Here is a 26,059-nt window from a genome sequence, read left to right as displayed (position 1 = left end):
GTCAACAAGACACCTGACCAGACTTAAAAGTCTACCTCCAGCTGACAGTCATGCTTTAGTGCGACACTGTCAAATCATGTCCCTGGCTATAGAGAGATTGAGGCCTTCAATCGAAAAACTAGGAAACAAATTAATGGATTGTATTGTAACTTATTTGAGAAGAACTTTTTTTTAAAAGGAAGTTTAAACCTAATGTTGGGACATTTGAAATTTCAGTCGCTGAGGAAAAGTGACTTGACTAATTTGTCCATTGTTGGAGTGTGACAGCGAGGGTTTACATGGGAAAATGCCATTACAAAATATTTACGAGGGCAATTTCAATGATTTAAACATTGACCCAAAAGTGTCACCAACAAATCAGTCGAAAGGAGGTCGGGTTGGAGGGCAGGACATGACAGTGTGCGCATTGGGAATTCTTGGAAATTGAATATAAACAGCAGTTTATATCAAAGTAGTTTTGATCAAAGTATTCACTCTTCTGCCTTCCTATTACTCTAACCGAGTAATGGATGTGAAAATTCTATCCACGTAAGATGATGGCCAATGGTTAATGATTAATATTTTACTGTTTGGGCAGGTGGGTTTTCTTCTTGGGTAGATTATCATGAATGTTTAATGTCAAATTATTCATTTGTTTCGCAGATAGCACAACCCCTATTGAGAAAGGACTAAATGTAAGCTGCTCATTTCATACCTCACTGGCTCACAATGGCTTGTCACATGTTGACAGATGCACTCAGTACAGGCAAAAGGTTACCTGCAATATGACCATGCATTGCAGATGGGCTTCAGAGAGATAAGAATTACAAACAGGTTACGGGCAAACCCGTCATAAGATGTATTGTTCACTATGAGCAATAATGGGGGACAAAACAAATGGTTCTCCAAGTAGGTTTGCTCCAATTTCAGAAAGCAAATTTAAAGAGAACGATTCCCCCTCTCTGCTACTTCAGTCCCTTTACAATGAGCTGGATTCAGCGTTGGGAGAAGGACGGAATGTTGCCTCAGGTTGGTTTCCAGACGTGGAATTAAATGAGCAGCTGAACATCATGGAGACCGCCACCAGTTACCTGCAAACTCCGGAAAGTTCTGCAAGTTGCCAGTCGCTCAATGAAAATGTTACTCTCCTTGCTGAGGTAATGAGCAAGTAAACTGTAAAACTGACAGTTTGATGTTGGGTAACTGAATCACTAACCCCTGAGTATTGAGTACAGGAGTTGGGAGGTCATGTTGCGGCTGTACAGGACAATGGTTAGGCCAGTGTTGGAATATTGTGTGCAATTCTGGTCTCCTGCCTATCGGAAGGATGTTGTGAAACTTGAAAGGGTTCAGAAAAGATTTACAAGGATGTTGCCAGGGTTTGAGAATTTGAGCTATAGGGAGAGGCTGAACAGGCTGGGGCTGTTTTCCCTGGAGCGTCAGAGGCTGAGGGGTGACCTTATAGAGGTTTATAAAATCATGAGGGGCATGGATAGAATAAATCAACAGTGTTTTCCCTGGGGTGGTGGAGTCCAGAACTAGAGGATGGTGGTTAGCCTTGTACACCAAGCTCGGGAATGCTGGTGATGGGAAGGGGGGGGGGCATCATTTAGATGGGTACGTATACAGGAAAGGTTTAAAGGGATATGTGCCAAATACAAGCAAATGGAAGTGGTTTAGTTTAGGAAACCTGAACAGCAAGGATGAGTTGAACTGAATGATCTGCTTCTGTGCTGTATGAATTAATGACTCTATGGCTCTACCCCTCACGATTTTGTATACCTTAATCATGTTACCCCTCAGCCATCTCTGTTCCAAGGAACACAATCCAAACCTCCCCAATCTCTCCTCGTAGCTATAAATCTCCAGCCCTGGCAACGTTCTAGTAAATTTTCCCTGCATTCTCTCCAGAGCAGGTACGTCCTTCCTGTAATGTGATGACCAGGACTGCACATAATACTCTAGTTGTGGCCTCACCAATGTCTTCTACATTTTCATAATTATATCCCTATTTTTGTATTCTATACCTGTCAACGAAGGAGACCATTCTACATGCCTTCTTTACAACCTTATCTACCTGTACTGTTACCTTTAAGGACCTGTGCTCTTGCATGCTAAGACCTCTCACTTCATCCATCCCTCTCGGTATATCCCCATTTATTGTGTATTCCCTTTTACTGTTTGACCTGAGGAGTGGCAGATGGAGTTTAATTTAGATAAATGAGAGGTGCTGCATTTTGGGAAAGCAAATCTGAGCAGGGCTTAGACAGAAAATGGGAAGGTCCTAGGGAGTGTTGCTGAACAAAGAGACCTTGCAGTGCAGGTTCATAGCTCCTTGAAAGTGGAGTCGCAGATAGATAGGATAGTGAAGAAGGCGTTTGGTATGCTTTCCTTTTATTGATCAGAGTATTGAGTAGGAGTTGGGGAGGTCATGTTGCGGCTGTACAGGACATTGTCGGATCACTTTTGGAATATTGCATGCAATTCTGGTCTCCCTCCTATAGGAAGGATGTTGTGAAACTTGAAAGGATTCAGAAAAGATTTATAAGGATGTTGCCAGGGTTGAAGGATTTGAGCTATAGGGAGAGGTTGAATATGCTGGGGCTGTTTACGCTGGAGCATCAGAGGCTGAGGGGTAACCTTATAGAGGTTCACAAAATCATGAGAGGCACAGATAGGGTAAATAGATAAAGTCTCTTCCCTGGGGTGGGGGAGTCCAGAACTAGAGGGCATAGATTTAGGGTGAGAGGGGAAAGATATAAAATGGACCTAAGGAGTAACTTTTTCAGACAGGGTGGTGGTACAAGTATGGAATGAGCTGCCAGAGGAAGTAGTGGAGGCTAGTACAATTGCATTATAAAAGGCATCTGAATGGGTATATGAATATGAAGGGTTTGGAGGGATATGGGCCAGGTACTGGGAGGTGGCACTTGACTGGGTTGGGATATCTGGTCGGCATGGAAAGGTTGAACCCAAGGATCTGTTTCCGTGCTGTACATCTTTATGACCTCTATAAATGCATTACCTCACACTTATCAGAGTTGAACTCCACCAACCCATCCACATCATTTTGGAGCTTTCAGCTAACCCCTATACTATCCACAACATGGCCAATTTTTGTGTCTCCTCAGTCTACGGACTGACTCTGAGTTGGCTGGTCAGAGCCCATGTACTGTGCACATGTAAATAAAGGGTGATGTGATGATGGGACACCATCCTGTCTGCAGTTATTTTAGTCCACAATGCTGTGAGGAGGGACTTTCAGAATTTTGACCCAACAACAGTAAAGGAACAGTGATAAAGCTCCAAGTCAGGATGGTGTGTGGCTTGGAGGGGAACTTACAGCTTGTGGTGTTTCCATATATCTTCTGTATTTGTCCTTCCAGGTGGTGAAGGTGGAGCTGCTGTCTGATAAAGCTTTATCCCTTGAATTAAGTGATTTTGTCGTAATTTCCTGTTCACACAGGAAAGGACCCTTGTTAGAACAAAGGAAGGAACTGATCTGTTTTGCCTGCAGAAACCAAAGAAAAATGGCCTGCCTTCCATCCACAAGGGAGAGGAATTTGCTTTTGATAACAGTAAGTTGTATAATGCTGTAATTCTTGAATTTAACTCAGACTTAATCCGTGCCTCCTCACACCAACTGGAGGAGGTTTTTCTGTACATAAACAGGTTTTAACAGATTGTTGAATGATTAAGATCAGTAAGGATCTGTGTGAAATAATACTCTTGTTGATGAAGAATCTAAGGTTCATGGGGATGAGGCAAAAACTGGCGTTGAGGACTATTGGACCAGCAATAATCTCATTGAAAGGCAGAGTAGACTCAGTGGGCTGAATAGTGTACTTCTGGCCCTATGGTATTAAATCATACAGGACAAGTGTTTGTGTTAGCCACATTGCTTGTAGAAAGGGAAGGAAATTAAAATAATAATGTGATAAAGGCAAAGGCTTTGCACATTGTCACTGCGTTAACTGTTCTTTTCCACACTTAATTGTGCATGTAAAACACTGGTTATAGATCCCAATGAACTTGCAGCAACATTAGCACAAAATAGTTCATCCATCATTGTCAAGTCTTTAACCAAGAGGGAGAACAAGGCAGGATGTAGAATAGTGACAAGTTTTCATTCCTGTATGCTTTTAGCAAGAAGTAACCCTGCTCACACCTGAGGTTTAAAGCATATGGAGTAAGGGGAGCAGGAGCTTTGACGAAGGGTCAGTTAGACTCAAAACGTCAGCTCTTTTCTCTCCTTACAGATGCTGCCAGACCTGCTGAGACTTTCCAGCATTTTCTGTTTTGGTTTCAGATTCCAGCATCCGCAGTAATTTGCTTTTATGGAGTAGGGGATATGGGAGGACTGTATTTTTAAAAAGGGAAAGATTTTGGGGTTCTTCCCCCTTAAGGGATGGAGTCCTATCTAGTGGGATTGGATTGTGTTTTGGGAATTTGGGTGAAAGGAGCAGCAGGATTTGCAGGATTCTGAAACCAAGAACACTGAGCTTCATGGTCAAAATTCCGAATCTGTATGAAACTCCACGACGCAGGATTACACTTTATAAATTTCATAAAATGGTATAGCATGGAAGAAGGCTGCTTGGCTCATTATGCATACGATAGCTCTTTCAAAGAACTATTCAATTAGTTCCCCCCCATATCATTCCCCTTAGCCCTGAGGTAACTTCTCTCCAGGTAGGTGTGGATGCATCAAGAGTGTGGTGCTGGAAAAGCACAGCAGGTCAGGCAGCATCCGAGGAGCAGGAGAATTGACGTTTTGGGTAAAAGGCCTTATACCGCCTTGGGACCCTCCAACTTCACAGCATCATGTGGATTTCACCAGTTTCCTCATTTCCCCTTGCCCCACCTTATCCCAGATTCAATCCTCCAACTCGGCACCACCCTTATGACCTGTCCTACCTGTCCATTTCCTTCCCATCTATCTGCTCCAGCCCCCTCACTGACCTATCACCATTACCCCCAACTATCGCACTCTCAGCTACCTTTCCCCCAGTCGCATCCCCACCCCCCCCCCCCCCCCCCCCCTCCCATTTATGTTACCACCCTCTTGGCTCACAGCCTCATTCCTGATGAAGGGCTTTTGTCTGAAACGTCGATTCTCCTGCTCATCGGATGCTGCCTGACCTGCTGTGCTTTTCTAGTACCACGCTCTTGATTCCGATCTCCAGCATCTGCAGTCCTCATTTTCACCAGGTTATGTATGTATGGTATGTATGTAAACTTTTGAAAGTTATTGTTAAATATAGTACCAACATCCTTTCAGGGAGCACATTCCAGATCACAACAACCCACTGTGTAAAAAGAATTCTTCTCACCTCTCTCATAACAAATTAACTTAGGCCTGTGACCTCTGATTACCATTCCTCCTGCCTCAGGAAACAAATTCTCCCTATTTGATCTATCAAAACTCATCAATCTAGAACACCTCAACAAAATCTTGACTCGCTCTCTTCTAAGAAGAGCAACCTCAGCTCCTCCAGTCTCTCCACAGAACGCAGAACATAAGATGTTGGAGCAGGAGTTTGTCATTCAGCCCTTGAGCATACCTGATCAGTCATTAAGGTAAAGATTGATCAGAGGTCGCCTTAAATCTATTTTCCTGCCATTCCATCTAATCCTCAACTCCTTTGTCAATCAAAGATCGATATAACTCAGCCTTAAATATATCCAATCATCAGCCTCCACTGCTCAGCAGGGAAGAGCATTCCGAACACTAACAACCCTCTGAGAGAAATAAATCCTTCTCATTAAATAGGATATCTCTTACTTTGAAATTGTGCCTCCTAGATCTGGACACTTCCCCCACCTCAAACCAAAAGGGAAAACATTATCTCAGCATCTGCCCAGGCAAGCCCCATCAGAATCTTAAAACATTTCAATACAATCCCTTGCCCATTCTTCTGAAGTCCAGTGGACACAGGCACAACCTGCTCAACCTTTCCTCCTAAGACAAACCCCTTCACCCCAGGAATAATCCAAGCGAATTGTCTCTGAACTTTCTAATGCCGATAATCCTTTCTTAAGTAAGGAGACTAAAACCAACACGTTGCCCCCAGGGTGATCTCATCTAGACTCTTTGCAGTTGTAGGAGAAAGCGAGGACTGCAGGTGCTGGAGATCTGGTCTCCCCAATGTAGAGGAGACCACATTGAGAGCAACGGACACAGTAAATGACGTGTTTGCATGTGCAAGAAAATTGGGGAGACAGGACTCCAACTCATGGTCTCGATTTAGTCTCCTTCACATTAGGGAGACAGGACGGCAACTTGCAAAATGTTTCAGAGAACATCTCTGGGACACACACACCAAACAACCCCACCAATCTGTGGCTGACCATTTCAACTCCCTCTCCCATTCTACCAAGGACATGCAAGTTCGGGGCCTTCTCCACTGCCAAATCCTAGCCACCTGACACTTGGAGGAAGAACACCTCATTTTCCATCTTGGGACCCTCCAACCACACTGCATCAACATTCTTTTCACCAGTTTCGTCGTCATCCTTCCCACTCCACCTCCTCCCAGATCCAACCTTCCAACTTGGCACCGCCCTCTTGAACTGCCCTACCTGTCCATCTTCCTTCACACCTATCCGTTCCACCTTCCACTCCACACTATCATCCCCCATCTGCACCTACCTATTGTTTTCCAAATTACCTTCACCCTCCAACACCCCCCCTCCTATTTATATTAAGAGGAGGTCATGCCTGACGAATCTGTTAGAATTCTTTGAAGAGGTAACAAGTGGGTTAGACCACGGAGACCCAGTAGATGTTATCTATCTAGATTTCCAAAAGGCCTTTGATAAGGTGCCTCACGAGACGCTGCTGAGTAAGGTGAGGGCCCATGGTGTTCGAGGTGAGTTACTGGCATGGATTGAGGACTGGCTGTCTGACAGAAGGCAGAGAATTGGGATAAACGGTTCTTTTTCGGAATGGCAGCTAGTGACAAGTGGTGTCCCACAGGGTTCAGTGTTGGGGCCGTATCTGTTCACTTTATGTATTAATGGATGAGGGGACTGGGGGCATCTTGGCAAAGTTTGCTGATGATATGAAGTTAGGTGGACAGGTAGATAGTTCTGAGGAGGTGGGGAGGCTGCAGAAAGATTTAGACAGTTTAGGAGAGTGTCCAAGAAATAGCTGATGAAATTCAACGTGAGCAAATGCGAGGTCTTGCACTTTGGAAAACAGGCATGGACTATTTTCTAAAAGGTGAGAAAATTCATAAAGCCAAAGTACAAAGGGATTTGGGAGTGCTAGTCCAGGATTCCCTAACGGTTGACTTGCAGGGTGAGTCTGTGGTTAAGAAAGCAAATGTAATGTTGTCATTTATCTCAAGAGGGTTGGAATGTAAAAGCAGCAATGTGCTACTGAGACTTTATAAAGCTCTGGTTAGGCTCCATTTAGAATACTGTGTCCAATGCTGGGCCCCACACCTCAGGAAGGACGTACTGGCACAGGAGCGTGTCCAGCGGAGATTCACATGGATGATCCCTGGAATGGTAGATTTAACATACAATGAACGGCTGAGGATCCTGGGATTGTATTCATTTGAGTTTAGAAGGTTGAGGGGAGATCTAATAGAAACTTACATGGCTTAGAAAGCGTGGACGCTGGGAAGTTGTTTCTGTTTGGCGGGGATACTAGGATCCGTGGGCACAGCCTTAGAATTAGAGGAGGTCAATTTAGAACGGAAATGAGGAGACATTTTTTCAGCCAGAGAGTGGTGGGCCTGTGAAATTCATTACCATGGAATGTAATGGAGGCTGGGATGTTAAATGTCTTCAAGGCAGAGACTGATAAATTCTTGATCTCGCAGGAATTAAGGGATAAGGAGAGAGTGTGGGTAAGTGGCATTGAAATGCCTATCAGCCATGATTGAATGGCGGAGTGGACTCGATGGGCCAAATGGCCTTACCTCCACTCCTACATCTTATGGAATTAGGCCAGTCAGCCCATCAAGTCTGCTCTGCCATTCAATCATGGCTAATATGTTTCTCAACTCATCTCCTACTCATCCCTGCAACCCATGATCCCATTACTAATCAAGAATCAGTCTATCAATTTCTGTGTAAAATACACTCAATGATGTGGCATGCACAGTCCTATGCAGCAATGAGTTCCACGGATTAACCATTCTATCAATAAGATAGGCAGGTGGGCAGAGGATTGGGGTTGCCTTATTAGTAAGAAATTCCTCCTGACCTCAGTTCTAAAGGGTCATCCTTCACTCTGAGGCTGTGCCCTCAGGTCTGAGTCTCTCCTACAAACTGAAACATCTTTTCCACATCCAATCTATCCAGGCCCTTCAGTATTATGTAAGTTTCAGTCAATTCCCACCTCATCCTTCTAAATTCCATCAAGAGTCCTCAACTCTTCATATAATAAGCCCTTCACATCCCAGGATCATCGTTGCAAACATCGTCTGGATTCCCTCCAATGTTATCACATCCTTCCTTAGATACAAGGCCCACAATTGTTTATAATATTCCAAATGCGGTCTGACCAGAGCCTTATACAACCTCAGCAGAACATCTTTGACCTTGGACTCTAGCCTTTTTGAAACAAATGCTAACATTGCACTGGCTTTCCTAACTGCCAAATGAAACTGTGTGTTAGCATTAAGAGAATCCTCAACTAGGACTCCGAGTCTCTTGGTACTTAAGATTTCCAAAGCCTTTCTCCATTTAGAAAATATCTACACCTCTATTCTTCCTATCAAAATGCATAATCTTCACATTTTCCCACGTTGTGTCCCATCTTATTCTTCTTTGCCCACTCTCCTAGACTGTCCAAGTCATTCCCATTTCCTCAACACTACCTGTCCCTGAATCTACTTTTGTGTCATCTACACACTTAGCGACAATGGCCTCAGTTCCTCTGTCAGATAGTTAATGCATAAGACGAATAGTTGTGGTTCCAGCACAGACCATTGCAGAACTCTGGAGGACGGGAAAAATTTCTGACTGCAATATCTGCTCCTATTTTGAGGTATTTTAGGTGCTGGAGGTGATTTCCTCGAATTCCAGGAGCAGCAATTACTGTCTCATATGCTGTTGCATTGTTTTAGAACTTTGGGAAAAAAAAACTGTCAAAACAACAGCAGTTTTAAAAGGAAGAAGAACAGACAAAGGAAGCACAAAGTGAGGTCAGTGCAGGAGAGAGAAAGAAAGAAACTGACACTGCCTTTGCTGTTTGAATTCATGGATCGCTGGACATCAGAGTGCATCTGAGAAAATTAACAAACAGTGAAATTCACAACTGATCTTGGAGGAACTGTTGGGCGAAGTTCACAGCACAGGATCAGATAAGTTAATTGTTGTTTTAAGTGTGACCTACAGAAAGTCTGCAGTAGTGAGTAGAATGGGTTCTTTCTTGATTATATGTTTTTGGAGATATGTCTCTAGATTAAGCATAAAATATAAACCATAACTATTAATTTAATCTGGGGCAGTGTTTGTAGAGGAATAAGATGGTGTTATTTTCTGGGTCTGTAGATTGTGAAGGAGCAAAAATGGCCTTCAGTACAGCGATATGTACTTCTTTTCAGATGTGGGAGTTTAAAGAGAGTTTCAGGATTACTGCGGATTATATCTGCCATAAATGCTGTTGGTTGCGAATCTTATCAGACCGAATGGATTGGTTGGAGAGACAGTTAGAAGCAACGGTATGTGATGGATGGCAGTTATAGGAATGGGAGAAAGTCTCAGATACAGTCACATAGATGGGTTAATTCCAGGAAAGGTAAGAGAGGTAGGCAGCTAGTGCAGAAGTCTTTTGTGGATATACCCATTTCAAACAGATATGCTGTTTTGGAAAATGTAGGGGGTGATGGATTCTCAGGGGAACGTAGCATGAACAGCCAAGTTTCTGGCATTGAGATTGGCTCTAATGCAATGAGGGGTATGTTGGGTTCCAAGAGATCAATTGTGTTACGGGATTCTGTAGTCTGAGGTATAGACAGATGTTTCTGTGCCAGCAGCGAAAAGCAGAATGATGTGTTATTTCCGTGGTGCCAGGATCAAGGATGCCTCGGAGAGGGTGCAGAATGTTCTCACGGGGGAGAGGGGCCAGCAAGAGGTCACTGTCCACATTGGAACCAATGACATAGGAAGGGAAAAGGTTGAGATTGTGAAGGGAGATTACAAAGTTAGGCAGGAATTTAAAAAAGAGATCCTCGAGAGTAGTAATATACGGATTACTCCTGGTGCTACGAGCTAGTGAGGGCAGGAATAGGAGGATAATGCAGATGAATGCATGGCTGAGCAACTGGTGTATGGGAGAAGGATTCACATTTTTGGATCATTGGAATCTCTTTTGGGGTAGAAGTAACCTGTACAAGAAGGATGGATTGCACCTAACTTGGAAGGGGACTAATATGCTGGCAGGGAAATTTGCTAGAGCTGCTCGGGAGAATTTAAACTATTAAGGTGGGGGGGGGGGGGGGGGCGGGACCCAGGGAGATTGTGAGGAAAGAGATCAATCTGAGACTGGTACAGTTGAGAACAGAAGCGAGTCAAACAGTCAGGGACAAGGTAAGACTAATAAATTCAAATGCATTTATTTCAATGCAAGGGGCCTAACAGAGATTAGATTCCCTACAGTGTGGAAACAGGCCCTTCGGCCCAAACAGTCCACACTGACCCTCCGAAGAGTAACCCACCCAGACCCTTTAACTAATGCATCTACCATGTGGGAAATTTATCAAGGGCAATTCACCTTACCTGCACATCTTTGAACTGTGGGAGGAAACCGGAGCGCCCGGAGGAAACCCACGCAGACACTGGGAGAATGTGCAAACTCCACACAGTCAGTCACCCGAGGCTGGAATTGAACTTGAGTTTCTGAGTGCTATGAGGCAGCAGTGCTAACCACTGAGCCACTGTGCTGCCCAGAGAAGGCAGATGAACCCAGGGCATGGTTAGGAACATGGGAGTGGGATATCATAGCAATTACAGAAACGTGGCTCAGGGATGGGCAGGACTGGCAGCTTAATGTTCCAGGATACAAATGCTACAGTAAGGATAGAAAGGGAGACAAGAGAGGAGGGGGAGTGGCGTTTTTGATAAGAGATAGCATTACAGCTGTGCTGAGGGAGGATATTCCTGGAGGTACATCCAGGGAAGTTATTTGGGTGGAACTGAGAAATAAGAAAGGGATGATCACCTTATTGGGATTGTATTATAGACCCACTAATAGTCAGAGGGAAATTGAGAAACAAACTTCTAAGGAGACCTCAGCAATCTATAAGAATAATAGGATATTTTGAAGTACATTTAAGTCATCATTGGACAAGCATATGGACGTACATGGAATAGTATAGGTTAGATGGGCTTCAGATTGTTATGACAGATTGGCACAACATCAAGGGCCTGTACTGCGCTGTAATATTCTATGTTCTATGGTGGTTATGTAGGGGATTTTAACTTTCCAAACATAGACTGGGACTGCCATAGTGTTAAGGGTTTAGATGGAGAAGAATTTGTTAAGTGTGCACAAGAAAATTTTCTGATTCAGTATGTGGATGTACCGACTAGAGAAGGTGCAAAACGTGACCTACTCTTGGGAAATAAGGCAGGGCAGATAACTGAGGTGTCAGTGGGGGAGCACTTTGGGGCCAGCAACCAATTTTGACATATTAGGCAAGAACTTTGGAAAGTTGATTGGGGGCAGATGTTCGCATGTAAAGGGACGGCTGGAAAATGGGAAGCCTTCAGAAATGAGATAACAAGAATCCAGAGAAAGTATATTCCTGTTAGGGTGAAAGGAAAGGCTGGTAGATATAGGGAATGCTGCATGACCAAAGAAATTGAGGGTTTGGTTAGGAAAAGGAAGGAAGCATATGTAAGGTATAGACAGGCTAGATCGAGTGAATCCTTAGAGTATAAAGGAAATAGGAGTATACTTAAGAGGGAAATCAGGAGGGCAAAATGAGGACATGAGATAGCTTTGGCAAATAGAATTAAGGAGAATCCAAAGGGTTTTCACAAATACATTAAGGACAAAAGGGTAACTAGGGAGAGGGTAGGGCCCCTCAAAGATAAGCAAAGTGGCCTTCGTGTGGAGCCGCAGAAAATGGGGGAGATACTAAACGAGTATTTTGCATCAGTATTTACTGTGGAAAAGGATATGGATGATATAGACTGTAGGGAAATAGATGGTGACATCTTGCAAAATGTCCATATTACAGAGTAGGAAGTGCTGGATGTCTTGAAATGGGTAAAGGTGGATAAATCCCCTGGACTTGATCAGGTGTACCTTAGAACTTATAGGAAGCTAAAGAAGTGATTGCTGGGCTTCTTGCTGAGATATTTGTATCATCGATAGTCACAGGTGAGGTGCTGGAAGACAGGAGGTTGGCTAACGTGATGCCACTGTTTAAGAAGGGTGATAAGGACAAGCCAGGGAACTATAGACCAGTGAACCTGTTGTCGGTGGTGGGAAAGCTGTTGGAGGGAATCCTGAGGGACAGGATGTATATGTATTTGTAAAGGCAAGGACTGATTAAGGATTGTCAACATGGCTTTGTGCGTGGGAAATCATGTTTCATAAACTTGCTTGAGCTTTTTGAAGAAGTAACAAAGGGGATTGATGAGGGCAGAGCGGTAGATGTGATCTAGATGGACTTCAGTAAGGCGTTCGACAAAGTTCCCCATGGGAGACTGATTAGCAAGGTTAGATCTCACAGAATGTAGGGAGAACTAGCCATTTGGATACAGAACTGGCTCAAAGGTAGAAGACAGAGAATGAGGATAGTGGCGGTGGAGGGTTGTTTTTCAGACTGGAGGCCTGTGACAAGTGGAGTGCCACAAGGATCGGTGTTGGGTCCTCTACTTTTTGTCATTTACATAAATGATTTGGATGCGAGCATAAGAGGTACAGTTAGTAAGTTTGCAGATGACACCAAAATTGGAGGTGTAGTGGACAGCGAAGAGGCTTACCTCAGATTACAACAGGGCCAATGGGCTGAGATGTGGCAGATGGAGTTTAATTCAGATAAATGCGAGATGCTGCATTTTGGGAAAGCAAATCTTAGCAGGTCTTATACACTTAATGGTAAGGTCCTCGGGGGTATTGCTGAACAAGGAGACTTTGGAGTGCAGATTCATAGCTCCTTGAAAGTGGAGTCGCAGGTAGATAGGATAGTGAAGAAGGCATTTGGTATGCTTTCTTTTATTGGTCAGAGTATTGAATACCGGATTTGGGAGGTCATGTTGCGGCTGTACAGGACATTGGTTAGGCCACTGTTGGAATCTTGCATGCAATTCTGGTCTCCTTCCTATCGGAAAGATATTTTGAAACTTGAAAGGGTTCAGAAAAGATTTACATGGATGTTGCCAGGGTTGGTGGATTTGAGCTATAGGGAGAGGCTGAACAGGCTGGGGCTGTTTTCCCTCGAGTGTCGGAGGCTGAGGTGTGACCTTATAGAGGTTTACAAAATTATGAGGGGCATGGATAGGGTAAATCGACAAAGTAATTTCCCTGGGGTCAGGCAGTCCAGAACTATATGGCATAGGTTTAGGGTGAGAGGAGAAAGATATAAAGGAGACCTAAGGGACAACTTTTTCACACAGAGGATGGTACAAGTATGGAATGAGCTGCTAGAGGAAGTGGTGGAGGCCGGTACAATTGCAATATTTAAGAGGCATTTGGATGGGTATATGAATAGGAAGGGTTTGGAGGGATATGAGCTGGGTGCTGGCAAGTGGGACTAGATTAGGTTGGAATATCTGGTCGGCATGGACGGGTTGGACCGAAGGGTCTGTTTCCATGCTGTACATCTCTATGACTCCACTCGTCACCAGCTTCCACCTTGAAAAACACTCCTCTATCCTCATTTCTGATGAAGGGCTTTTGTCCGAAACGTCAACTGTCCTGCTCCTCGGAAGCTGCCTGACCTGCTGTGCTTTTCCAGCACCACACTCTCGACTCTGATTTCCAGCATCTGCAATCCTCACTTTCTTCTATCCTCATTCTCTGCCTTCTGCCAGTCAGCCAATCCTCTATCTGCGTCAGTATTGTTTCTCCACCTCTGATGAGATCAAAGATAGAAATCATTAGGCATTTAGCCACTGAGAGAGAATCCAGGGATATGGGGATTGAGGAGGGAAAGTGGAGCTGAGGCCAAAGGTCAGCCACAATCGTACTCAGTGGTACAAAGGACTTGATGGGCCAAATGGTCTTCTGGTGCTCTCATTTCTCATGTTCTTATATTAACTTGCATCGAGAAACAGGCTGAATTTCCTTTGTCTTCTGACAGAAAAGGCACCTCAGAAGAAATCACTTTCCTCAGATCATTCGAAACCACTGAAACCACCACCACGTACAGCACCGTGTGTGAAGGTGAGCAAACGTAACACAATCAAAGATATCACACCATGGGTTGGGACCTCCCTTCTGGATACTCCTTTCAATGCCATTCCACAGTCATTGGAGCCACTCCCATGCCATACCAGTGCTCAGCACCAACTTCCACATGGCACCATCAGACATTGGTGTGGCAGCGCCAAGGATTTCACTGAGGATAACTTTGGTGGAAATCAAGATGGACACAAAGGAGTAGACAGCAAAGCCACACAGCTCAGAGCTTCACCCAGGGAGACAACAATGGCTGAGGCATTGGTGATTCAGAGAAGTGGCAAGGACAGCTGGTCTCAGAGGAGGTTGAGAAGTAAACTGCGAGGCAGCATAAAGTTGCCTCCGGTCCAATGCATCTCCAGTCTCAGCTTCACCCGAAACTTTACATTCTCTTTCTTTGAGCTGCCTCACTACCAGTCGCAGCAGTATAGAGCACAGAGGACACTCATGTCAAATATATTCATGAATGAACCCCTGGGGACTGCCAAAACAAAGAGAATTTCTCCCAGCACAAAGTAGAGAAACCTATCTTGCCTTTTGACATAATAAAACTTTCCCATTGAATGAAGAGGTTGAGCCAGTCACTTGGGCCATTTAGGATGTGTTTATGCTCCACATTTTGTGATGGACCATTCCCAAATTTTTGCTGCACTCCCATTGATGCGACTGAATGTAAAGTGGAATCGTTGTCACAGCCTAGTCTTAACAGAGTTGTGTGCAAAGAATTACTCTGACTGTGAATTTAGGGTTTTCAGTCAGTTGTCAGGCATTTCAGAAATACTTAAATCTTTAAAATAAAACAAAGCATACAATATTTGTACAATCCTATAATAGGCCTCAAATGGAGTCCTGTTTCCAGTATTCATCTCCTCTCTTGAAAGGCGACATTGAAGTTTTAGAAAGAGGACAGACGAGACTAATCCGGGACTAATGCCCAATTTAAGGTATCCTAGTTGACATGAAAAGCTGTAAGAGTTAGCAAGTCTAAGTTAGTGGTCTGCTTAATGTTGAAGTGATGAAAGAAGTACATTTTGCTGCAAAAACAGTTTTTCCAACAAAATAGGCTAGGAAGCAAATGAATTACAGATTTATGCTGTACAACAAAGAAAAAACTTATACTTATAAGAAGTTTTTTACAACCTCAGGATGTCTCGAAGCACTGTACAATTATTTTTGAAGTCACTGTTGTAAGAAATGTGACAGTTAGTTCTCATATAGCAAACTCCCCCAAACAGTAATGCGATAATGGCCAGATAATCTGTTTTTCTGCTGTTGTTTGTGGGATATATATTGGCCAGGCAATTCGAGCGAACTCCTTTGCTCTTCCAAGGAATGATCTTGCAAGTGAAATTTAAAGATTTTGTTTTGAAGCCTTTAAAACATGCTAAGTTGTATGTTTAACAAGTTCAGAAGGCCATTGAGATGTGTTTGAAATTGTAAGAGCAAAAGGAATGCTTTTAAAAGTGACATCCAGGAAAGGAAATGCCAGCCTGTTCAACGTATTACCTGAATACTTCTGCTCAGGGACGAACACTAACTCTTCATCCTAAGGTAACCTAGTTCACTACATATCCTTTCTTTCTCAGAAGCACTGCTCTACATAACCATCTATTCCTAGCAATTCACAAAACTATTTCACTCAAAGTTAAAAAATGAAACCAGAAGTCTCCCTCTTTAACCAGTGGGTGTTTCCCTCAAGCTTAAAAAAAACTCTCCTTTTCTTCTTTAAACTTGAGCTTGCTTGTTCAAATGTAAAACCATATCAATGTACACAAAACAACCCATTCATTCTAAAGCTAAACATCAAAAATTGTTTTAAAAGAAATCACCATGGCTACAGAATTGAAGAATGAGGATGGGCAGTAAATGTGGCAGTAATATTGCATAGAACAAGTGTTAAATCAATGTTGTATACAAATGGTAAATTAGGGTAACGGTTCTAGGGTGTCCCTTTGGTTTCTTTTTCTTAAAAAAACGTCAAATACTATTTCAATCAATCGTTCTCTGGTCCACACCACCATCTCTTTGCTATAAAGATGCAGCAATCCCTGTAGTTGGTCATTTCTATACCATTACTGCTTGAACTAGCTAACGGTGAGACAGGTTGAGAAGGCTAGCTGTCATCACGAATGACCAAAGGTTGAAAGGAACCTGGTCACCTATAGCAGCGGTCTATGTTTAGCCATTTAGTAAACTTTGTTCACTTTTGACAGGCTGACATATCAATTAAGGAGAAAGTAAAAGGGAAGACGCTTTTAATCGGTTGTCAGAATAAAGCGTCTGGCTCACTTGCCTAACCAAATGTGAATGGATCTTTCACTCTGCGAGTGCATTTGAGAGATAAGAATCCCCCTTTACAGTATTGTAGACTGGCTAGTAATTGGCCAGTTGATATTTGATTCAAGGTGCTCAAACAGTAGGGAGTGAGTATGCATGTTCTACCTCCTTGGGAGCATGGCTGGCGTGGATCAATTTGGGACTGAAGGATCTCTATATGACTCTAAGCCATCATAAAATACAGTCTTTGGTGTTTTTGCATTATGGCACCGTAAACGGTGATTACCATTTGTCTAACAGTCTTTGAAAATATGTGTGCACACCCTGATCATAGAACATTGAACATACAGCGTACTACAGACCCTTCGGCCCTCAATGTTGCGCCGACCTGTGAAACCAATCTGAAGCTCATCTAACCTACACTATTCCATTCTCGACAGTATGCCTATCCAATGACCACTTAAATGCCCTTAAAATTGGCGAGTCTACTACTGTTGCAGGCAGTGCGTTCCATGTCCCTACTACTCTGAGTAAAGAAACTACCTGACATCTGTCACCCCTCAAATTAAAGCCATGTTTTCTCATGCTAGCCATCACCATCTGAGGAAAAAGGCTCTCACTGTCCAGCCTATCTAACTCTCTGATTATCTTATATGTCTCAATTAAGTCACCTCTCAACCTTCTCTCTTATGAAAACACCCTCAAGTCCTTCAGCCTTTCCTTGTAAGACCTTCCCTCTATACCAGGCAACATCCTAGTAAATATCCTCTGAACCCTTTCCAAAGCTTCCACTCCTTCCTATAAAACGGTGACCAGAACTGTACGCAATACTCCAAGTGTGGCCGTACCAGAGTTTTGAACAGCTGCAGCATGAAATGATGATTAGTGATTGGAGCTACTAATGCTGGTCATGGCTCATGTTGCATTTCTTGTCTACTTAATGGGAGTTGTCTGCTCACTATTGTTCACAATAGTTAGAGGTATTGCTTCTTCTATCACTATCAGTGTCGGTCTCTCAATTAGCTGATAGACCACACAACGAAATGCAGCACCCACAACTCCATTCAAATGGGGGTGACACAAAAACACTCACCTACCAGTCAAACAACTGGTAAGTGTCTTAACACCATCCTGAGATCATTTATACAGTTTACTATAGCTGCTCCATTTGGAAAGCGTTCAAGACTTGCCAATTGGGGAAAAAATAGAAGCCGGGTGAGAACAGCAATAGGAGCATTCTGCCACACCAATGCCTCACCCACCCATTCCTGTGACCCCCACCTGTCCCACGTGTAACAGAGCCTGCGGTAGCCATATTGCTCTGTACACCCACCTATAGACTCATCCTGAAAGTGGAAGACAGTCATTCTCATCTGAGGGACAGCCGATGATAATTCATCTAATTTTAACTTGAGATATTATCTTTGTTGCTTATCATGATGAGGAGGTGCTAGTGTTAGACTGGGGTGGACAAAGTTAAAAATCACACAACACCTGCTAATAGTCTAACAGGTTTATTTGAAAGTACCAAGCTTTTGCAGCGCTGCTCCTTTGTCAGGTAGCTAGCTGACAAAGGAGCACCGCTCCAAAAGCTAGTCCTTCCAAATAAACCTGTTGGACTATAACCTGATGTTGTGTGACTTTAACGTCGTTGCTTACGTTACAGCTGGATTAGGGTTACGTGCATGTTGATGGATAAAGCAGAGACAAATTAGGATGCTTAAAATTCATGTTTATTTTTATTTAAAAGCTGGGGCACAGAAAATGGAATACGTTCAGATCAAGAGCAGGATGTAGAGGCCAGAAATATCATACAGTAGTGAAATGGCATTGTGGCCAGTGTTGTAATTCATTCAATAATGAGATGAAAGCTCTCTTCCAGAAGGAACTTGGCAACTCTGAATGTAATTGATTTTGCAACTAACACCTGCATCTGCTTCGGACGAGTCATGCTCTTGGAACAGATGATGATGTGCAGAGAGGTGGTAGGTTCTGTTTGCTGGTATACAGAGTAAGTCTGAACACCAAACTTCAATGTTTTAAATCTCATTCACACCTGACTATACAAAGAGGTAAAACAGTGATGTTCCGCTGATCTGTCAAGCTGCTCTGCTCGCTGTTGGCAGGTCTCGGCAGTGTTAATCTTTGCTGACCTGCTGGTGGAATGTGAAGACCATCGAGTTTTCTGTTTCCATATCTTGGTGAGGTGCCGAACACATTGCTGGATTCTCAGAGCTGGCTTGGGGGTGTGATGTGCAGTGTGCCCAACGCTGTGTGAAACACTTCTCTCAATGCTTTCATCAGCTGCAGGCGAGCAAACATCTGGTTGAACAAGTGTTCCAACGGTTCCTGTGGAGTGAGAAGCTACCTTGAACACTGAGTAAAAATAATGGGGGAGTGGTCTCAGCTATTCCAGTAAAGCCAAAGAAACAGATTTTTTGGGATCCCCCTCCAAAACATCACTTAACAGTAAGCAGTGGTCTGCCTTCTCCAGCATTTTTTAATGGGATGTGAATGTCACTGACTGGGCATCAAAGCTGCTTTAGAACCTCTTGCTCAAAGGAATGAGGGGAGTTGAGCCTTCTACGTTGTTAAGGAAATGGGAAGGGAGATGTATTCTGACTCTGCCACACTCTGTCTCTCCTGTTCCTCCTCTGTTGGTCCAAACATAGGAACGCACAGGCCTTCACTTCTTTTTAAGGACACAGATGAGATTGGTCTCTCCATATAAAGAGCTGTTTGGACCAGCGCCTTGCCTTTTCTTGGTTACAATACACCAGGCTATCCAAGATATTGCTTTCTAAACTACTGGCCCATGTTTGAAAATACCAAGGTAGGGCAAAGCAAAACATGAGGTCACTTCATAAACCCATGGCAGAGCTGTGTGAAACTGGGCCTGGAATACTGGAGGAGGTAACATTTCCTCCAATTAACTACTGGGAAGACCAGCCCATGGGACAAGTTCTGTTTCCTTGACATTCCTCACTCTGGTAATTGTCTGAGGCTGAACCAGACTTTGCAACCTCAATGTTGTATTTGACTCTGAGATAAGATTCTGATCACATCTGTGGCATCTCTAACACCACTGACTTGTCAATGTGACATGTCCTGATTCTACTGCTACAACCCTTATACCCTTTGGTTACCTCTAGACTTGACTACTACAATGAACTCTTGTCTGTCATTCATCTTCTAGCCACCTATCTTCTACTTCGCCAATCATCTAAAGTCATGCTAAACTCCACTGCCTACATATTAATTTGCACCAAATTTCATTCAGCCATCACCGATATGCTTACTGCCCTACATTGGATTCCCATGAAGCAACAGTTCAATTTTTAAAACTCTCATCCTTGCTTTCAAGTCCCTCATGTCATCTCTGGTTCTGCAGCATCCTCTGGACCAACAATGAGAGAGCTGCATTCCTATAATGCTTGTACACATTTTGTTTTCATTGCTCTGGGAGCATGGTGAATGCGGGCCTTGAACTTTGCACTCCTGGTAAAGGTTCGATTCCCAGCTTATGCTCAGCTGTTACCTTTCACGTTCTCTTTCTCCTAACTTTGAACACACTTTGTGTTTGCTTAGTTTATTAACTTCAAGGATGTGTTTTAAATGTCATTAAGACTGGAAATCCAACAACACATTGTTGTGATGGATGGTGAACTGATCAGATTCAGTGTCAAATGTGTTTATCTTTGCTTTCCAGGGAATCCTATCCCTATCCTCCAATGATGGTTGTAACCAAACTTGACTTGAATTTGATCTGTCAGTGGGATTTTCTCCAAATGCACTCTTAATCAAATTGAAATCATGATATTATGAATAACAAAGATGCTGATGTATCAGAAAGTGTGGTTTGCTGACTATAGCTAACCAACCCTCCCCATCTGAACTTTAGAATATGAGTTTCTTCAGAATTCTCTTCTGGTTCCTCCGCCTTGGGCTTGGAGTAGCATGGAGCAAAAAGGTGAAATTGGTCCTGATTCATGCTCGACATAGCTGCTGTGAGTTCCTGATCAAGGCTGACTCAAAAACAAAGATAATTTATCTTCAGTGATAGTGATGCATTAAAGTTCATTTTGGGAAGATGGAATTATAGTGACAATGTACATTTGATGCAGTGTTGTTGGCTGAAGCTGTGAGTAGTGATGGTAAAGGCTCCAATGGCTTTTTTCCATCAGACAGATGCCCAGGAATATCTCCTGCTCTTACTGCCATTGGTGTGTGTTGGAAGGGTTGCAGATTGACGCTCCGCCTGTTGGCTTTGTTGTGTGTATGTACCCTTCTTGGTCATCAAGTCCCTGAGTGGAACCCACACCCACAGCTACTGGCTCAGAGTGAAATGCTACCCAATGTCCCACAAAATCTCTGCGGTATCTTGGAAATCTGGTATTGCCGTACTAGAACCCTACCAGTAGCATCAGTAGATGACAAAAATTTAGATGTTTAAAAAAAAGTAAAAATGGAGCAAGAAGAGCAGTCAAAGCCTTAAATAAAAAATATTTCCTTTCCACTTTTCATAAATTAAGATATTTCAACACCTAGGCCCACGAAAATGGGCCTATCTTTGTTCTTCACCTCATACATAATTGGGTTTGATTACATAACGATGATCAGACAATAACTTACAACATTGATACTTACTCCAAGTATATGCACACGGTTGTAATAGGAGCTGAAATCAATGCTGAGGTTTACAAGAAACTTGCAGACCTAAAACATAAGTTATATTGAGAAGAAGATACTTAGTACCTGATAAAGGAAACCTTTTACAATTTGAAGATATCACCACAAAGTGCACTTTTATAAGCTTCCAATGAGACTTGACATGTTAGATGTGGAAAGGCTGTTGCCCTTTCTAGGAAACTCCAGGACCAAGAGGTATAATCTCAGAATAAGAAGTTGCTCATGTAAAACAGAGATTAGGTGGAATTTCCTCTCTCAGAGGGTGGTAAATCTGTGGAATTTTCTTTACCACAGAGGGCTATCAAGGCTGGGTCATTCAGTCTATTCAAAGCTGAGATAGATGTTTTAATCAGTAAGAGAATCAAGGGTTATAGGGTAAAAAGCAGGAAAGTGGAGTTGAGAATTATCAGATAAACTATCTCAGTAAATGGCGGAGCAGACTTGATGGGTTGAATGAATTATTTCTGCTCCTTATAAAGAGTTTACAGCAATTATTTGGAGTTGTAATGCAGAAAATACGGCAGCCAATTTGCTTGCAGCAAGATCCCAAAAAAGCAATTTGATATTATCTGTATCAGATGTTATCAGTGAGTGATGAAGGATAATGTTGACTTAAATGCTGACATTCTCCACACTCCTCTTTCAGCTGCGCTGCAGATCATTTACCCTGAGAGGATGGCTGGGATCTGAATTTAATGTCTCATGTGAATGGCTGTATTTACAGCTGGACACTATTCTTTTAGTACTGCACTGTGGTGTCAGCCAAGATTATACACTCTCACCTCTGGAGAATAATTCTAATCCATGGCCTGCTGATTCAGGGGAAAGAATATTATCACCACCAGGTTGTGTCTGACACCTTAACAATCTGCAATGAAGATTTAGACCTTGCCAAGAGAGAGGACACTCTGGAGGAGCTAGGAAATTAAGGGAAGGAGAGTAAGATCAGTTGGTGAGAAGTCCAAAAAGTTTTCCAAGCCAAGTAAAGAGAGAGAGAACCACTAGAGGTAATTTAGGGAGACCATTTCAGAGGTTAGTATGGTGGTTAATCTTTTACACAGACCACAGGAGGGCTTGGGTACGCAGGTTATGTTTATTTAAATAATCTCAGACAGAGATTCTGTCTTAGATGGACTAAATACCATCCTGGATCTGTCCAGTATCAACCTGTGATCACATATGTATGTATTATTTGCATTCATTCTTGTACAATAAACAGAAATCTTCCAGCTAAGGTGTCCCTTTTATCCCGTCTACAGGAATCTGTTAATATTCTCTAGGCTGCTCTCAAGGCTGATACTAGCCTTAGTGTGTACAACGTTCCTGTTCAGTCTTTTCTGCCAGTGTGGATACTTGGGTGTTCAAAGTTCAAGTCTGCTTAAATGTACTAACTTACTGTACAAGCTTTTATGGTGTCATCTTACACCTGTTGTAACTCTTTTTTAAAACTATTTTTTAATTTCCAGCACATTCATAGCCACTGAAAAGATTGGCCTTCAATGTTGTAGCAGATAATCATTAATCCAGGGCTGTCAAATGCCATTCATTAATGCATGCTGTCAAATTTTATTTATCTTGCACAATACCGCCAATGTTTAAAATTCAAACTACCAACTGATTAACTCTCAGACAGCTTGGATATCTGCAATTCTAACACTCTTACCTAAGTTGGATTTGTATAAAATATGAATTAATGCAACATGCAGCTGGGTGAGCCTTGGAAATATTTAGCTGCATGTGATGCACCGCTGAGCTAATCAGCCACCCTTAGAAAGAGCTGGCTCGCATATGGAGGGCCAAATGGCCTCCTTATGTGCTGTAAGATTCTATAACAACAGTTCTAAAAACATTTTTGTTGGAAACGAAAATCTGTCCTCTTTGCTTATTAGTTCTACTTACTGCCTCGGTGTTGATGGTCAGACGAATTCCTTTAGTTGAACTCAGGGATTGTGTAGTCTGACAAAGCACATCCTGGAATGGAATAACATAATTGTACAGTAACAGCCACTCCCCCTGCACAAGGAGGAAACTGTGGTTAATTCTTGAGGATAACTTGAACGTTTTAAAAAAAATTACACTCAAACACTGGCCTTAAAAATGAAAGTCCTTGGATCCATCCCACTGAACTGTTAACAATCCTGCACTTTTTTTCCCTCCAACTTCTCAATATATTTTTAAATAGATTTCCAATGTTCAGTGACCACTACAAATTGCATGCAACTTGAGTTGCACATGCAATGGTTGGCAGCTTAATGGCTTCACATAAGTGCCAATTTGGCAGCAGGTTTCAGTCAGGCAAGAAAGTCAAGCTTTGGCATGGCTTCATATCAGTTGCTGTATATTTCTTGTTGCTATATGTAAGTTTTTTTAAAATCAATTTGTTTGAACATGTTATGACACAGCTCTGTGGTAGGTGGGACTTGAATCCAAATCTCTAAGCTAGGGGTAGAGACACTACCACTGTATAACAAGAGCCCTTACTACTTTCTATATCTAGTTTTTCAATTTATCCATACTGTCAAATGCTTAGCAAGGACAGTCAGACTTCAGATTTGTAAAGTTAGATCTGATCCCTCTTATTTCGAAGTCGAGTAGCTGTTGTCAGGGCAATGTGAATTTCCCACAAACAGCAGGCTAAACAGATTGAGGCTGTAACTTTTGAGTTTAGAAAAAAACGAAAGGTGATTTTATTGAGACATTTAAGATTGAGGGATCTTGATAGATGCTGACAAGATGTTTCCTCCTCTGGAGGAATCTAGAATGAGAGCCACAGCTTGAAGGTTGGGAGTCTCTCATCTCTGAAAGAATTGTTGGTCTTTACAATTCTCTTATACAGAGAACAATAGAGGCTGGACAATTGCGTATATTCAAAGGCTGAATTACACAGGTCTTTGATTGACAAAGGAGTCAAAGGTTAGATCTACTGGGGAGCCAGCTGTGGTCAGAGGGGATGGTTGCTATGTCCACACACATATTTCACGGTGAGTTGTGCCATTTTGCTTGGTATTCATGCAGAACTCTTGGTTTATGCTGGTGGAAAAGGTTTTCAGGTTGTTTAGTGAGTGCAAGCTCTTTGCAAATTTATAAAGAGGTGGACAGGTTCCTAGTTGAGGGGCCACTCAGGACATCAAGAAGTTGTGTAATTCGATAGGGAAACTCTGAACCCCAGAAATGGCAAATGATTCTTAAAATTAGAGCCAAGCCATTCAGGAATGATGCTAGGAAACACATTTTTCGCTTAAAAACTAGGGGAACAGGATGCTGATGTGGAAGCTCAGCCATGATCATGATGAATGGTGGTGCTGGCTAGAAGGGCCGAATGGCCTATTCCTGCACCTATTGTCTATTGAAATGTGAAACTGTCTCCCCTTTTAAAATGCTGTTAAGGAGGCCAAGCTAAAAATTATGACAGAATTTAGTAAGGCAAGAGCCTAAGGTTTACAGATTGTAAAGGGGATCCAGTTTATGCTCTGAGCTTCCTAATATTTCTCGAATTTGTTTTTAAGACTCTTTAGCAAGGCTGTGGGTTTCAGTGTGCGTTGGCACTGAGTTAAATGGAATTAAAAGCACTCAGCTCAATATGCATAAGAAACACTTTTAATAGATTTAATATTTATTTAAAAAAATTCAAGCAAATGAAAGACTTAAATGCACAAATCAAAATAAGCTCAGAAATATCCTATGACACAATCCATTAGTGTCCTCATGTTGTGCATCAGTAGTCTCTGATTCTGATCATGATGTGAGGCATGCAAATTCTCATGAATACCTTCACCTTGGACACAGCTGCATTGTTTAAGGGGGGCCAGGAGATAATAGCTAAATATTAATAAATGTTCCTATCTCTTAAATTTTGCTAGCCTATCCTTTAACCTCATTAACTAATATGTTAGTAGGTCTGTACCATGGGGTATATGTCCCGTGAAGGAAGACTTTGTAGTGGCCTTTTCTCAGTCTTCTTTGTCTCTGATTACTGCAGCACATTTTAATCCTGTCAAGGAGGAGAACAATGAATCACATTGCTGATTCGGGATAAGGTACCTCTTCCTGAAGAGCAGAAAAATTCAGCTGCGATGTTTCTGGGAACTTTGGGTATAAGCCTGGGAAAGCAAGGAAATATCTGTTTTAAGAAAATAAACACTACAAACTTTACTGTATTATTTGTATTATGTATTTTGATGTCAAGTAAATTCTCTAGTAAATCGACTTCTAAATCTGAATGCAAGTTTTTTTTGTTTCTCAAAAACTATTGGTTTTTGTTTGAGCCAATGACGACCCTCAAAATCTTTCTATCTGTGTCAAACTAACTGTAGCCATGTTATATTTGTTTCCCTCCTTCCTCAGGTGACAAGGAAAACAGAGTGGGGAGTGGAGCAAGGACTTATGGAGACAGGGATTGTAAAAAATGACTCTGGGACTTACTTGTCCCCAAGCTCACGTAGCTAGTGTATCATTTATAGCAACCATCAATTATTTCTAAGCAGGAATCTCTACCAGTTAAGTCAATGGTACTTACAAGATAACCCTGATTGACCATACCACCTGATCCATTGAAGGAATAGACTTGTCACTGGGAGCTGGAATTCTTTCTATGTACTGTATGTCGAGGTAAGTCTCAAGTAATGTAGTGGATCAGAGGTGTGTGAAAGAAAGACCCAAATTAAAGTAGTTTCTTTCAAAACCTCGTGTTTTATAATCAAAGAAGTACTTATTTTGAAGTCTAGTCGCTGTTGTCAGGGAAAT

The 26,059-nt window shown here is 42.5% G+C and overlaps 2 protein-coding genes across 4 annotated transcripts in view; one reads left to right on the top strand and one right to left on the bottom strand.

Annotated features, from left to right (window-relative positions):
* Positions 1-860: 860 nt before the first annotated feature.
* Positions 861-25,519, top strand: LOC148147712 (uncharacterized). The gene is made up of 4 exons (XM_087994079.1): positions 861-1,136; positions 3,446-3,557; positions 14,253-14,335; positions 25,296-25,519. The coding sequence occupies exons 1-4, from the start codon at positions 861-863 to the stop codon at positions 25,350-25,352; spliced, it is 528 nt and encodes a 175-aa protein (XP_087850205.1). The 3' UTR covers positions 25,353-25,519.
* dalrd3 (DALR anticodon binding domain containing 3) overlaps positions 18,343-26,059 on the bottom strand; it is a 36,624-nt gene continuing 28,907 nt past the window's right edge. For 2 of the 3 annotated variants that reach the window (XM_043707628.2, XM_043707631.2), the window contains exons 10-13: positions 25,358-25,416; positions 23,216-23,329; positions 21,275-21,343; positions 18,343-18,976 (exon numbers count right to left, since the gene is read on the bottom strand). In XM_043707628.2, the coding sequence (XP_043563563.2) occupies positions 18,857-18,976; positions 21,275-21,343; positions 23,216-23,329; positions 25,358-25,416 (362 nt within the window). In that variant the 3' untranslated portion in view covers positions 18,343-18,856. The remainder of the gene's footprint in view (positions 18,977-21,274; positions 21,344-23,215; positions 23,330-25,357; positions 25,417-26,059) is intronic. The other variant, XM_043707629.2, reaches the window with a different exon arrangement.

Source organism: Chiloscyllium plagiosum, unplaced genomic scaffold (assembly GCF_037043375.1).
Source record: "Chiloscyllium plagiosum isolate Xiang-an unplaced genomic scaffold, Cpla_swu_hap1 HiC_scaffold_14, whole genome shotgun sequence".
In the NCBI taxonomy this organism is placed as follows: domain Eukaryota; kingdom Metazoa; phylum Chordata; class Chondrichthyes; order Orectolobiformes; family Hemiscylliidae; genus Chiloscyllium; species Chiloscyllium plagiosum.
This window is presented reverse-complemented; position numbering and strand designations above follow the sequence as displayed.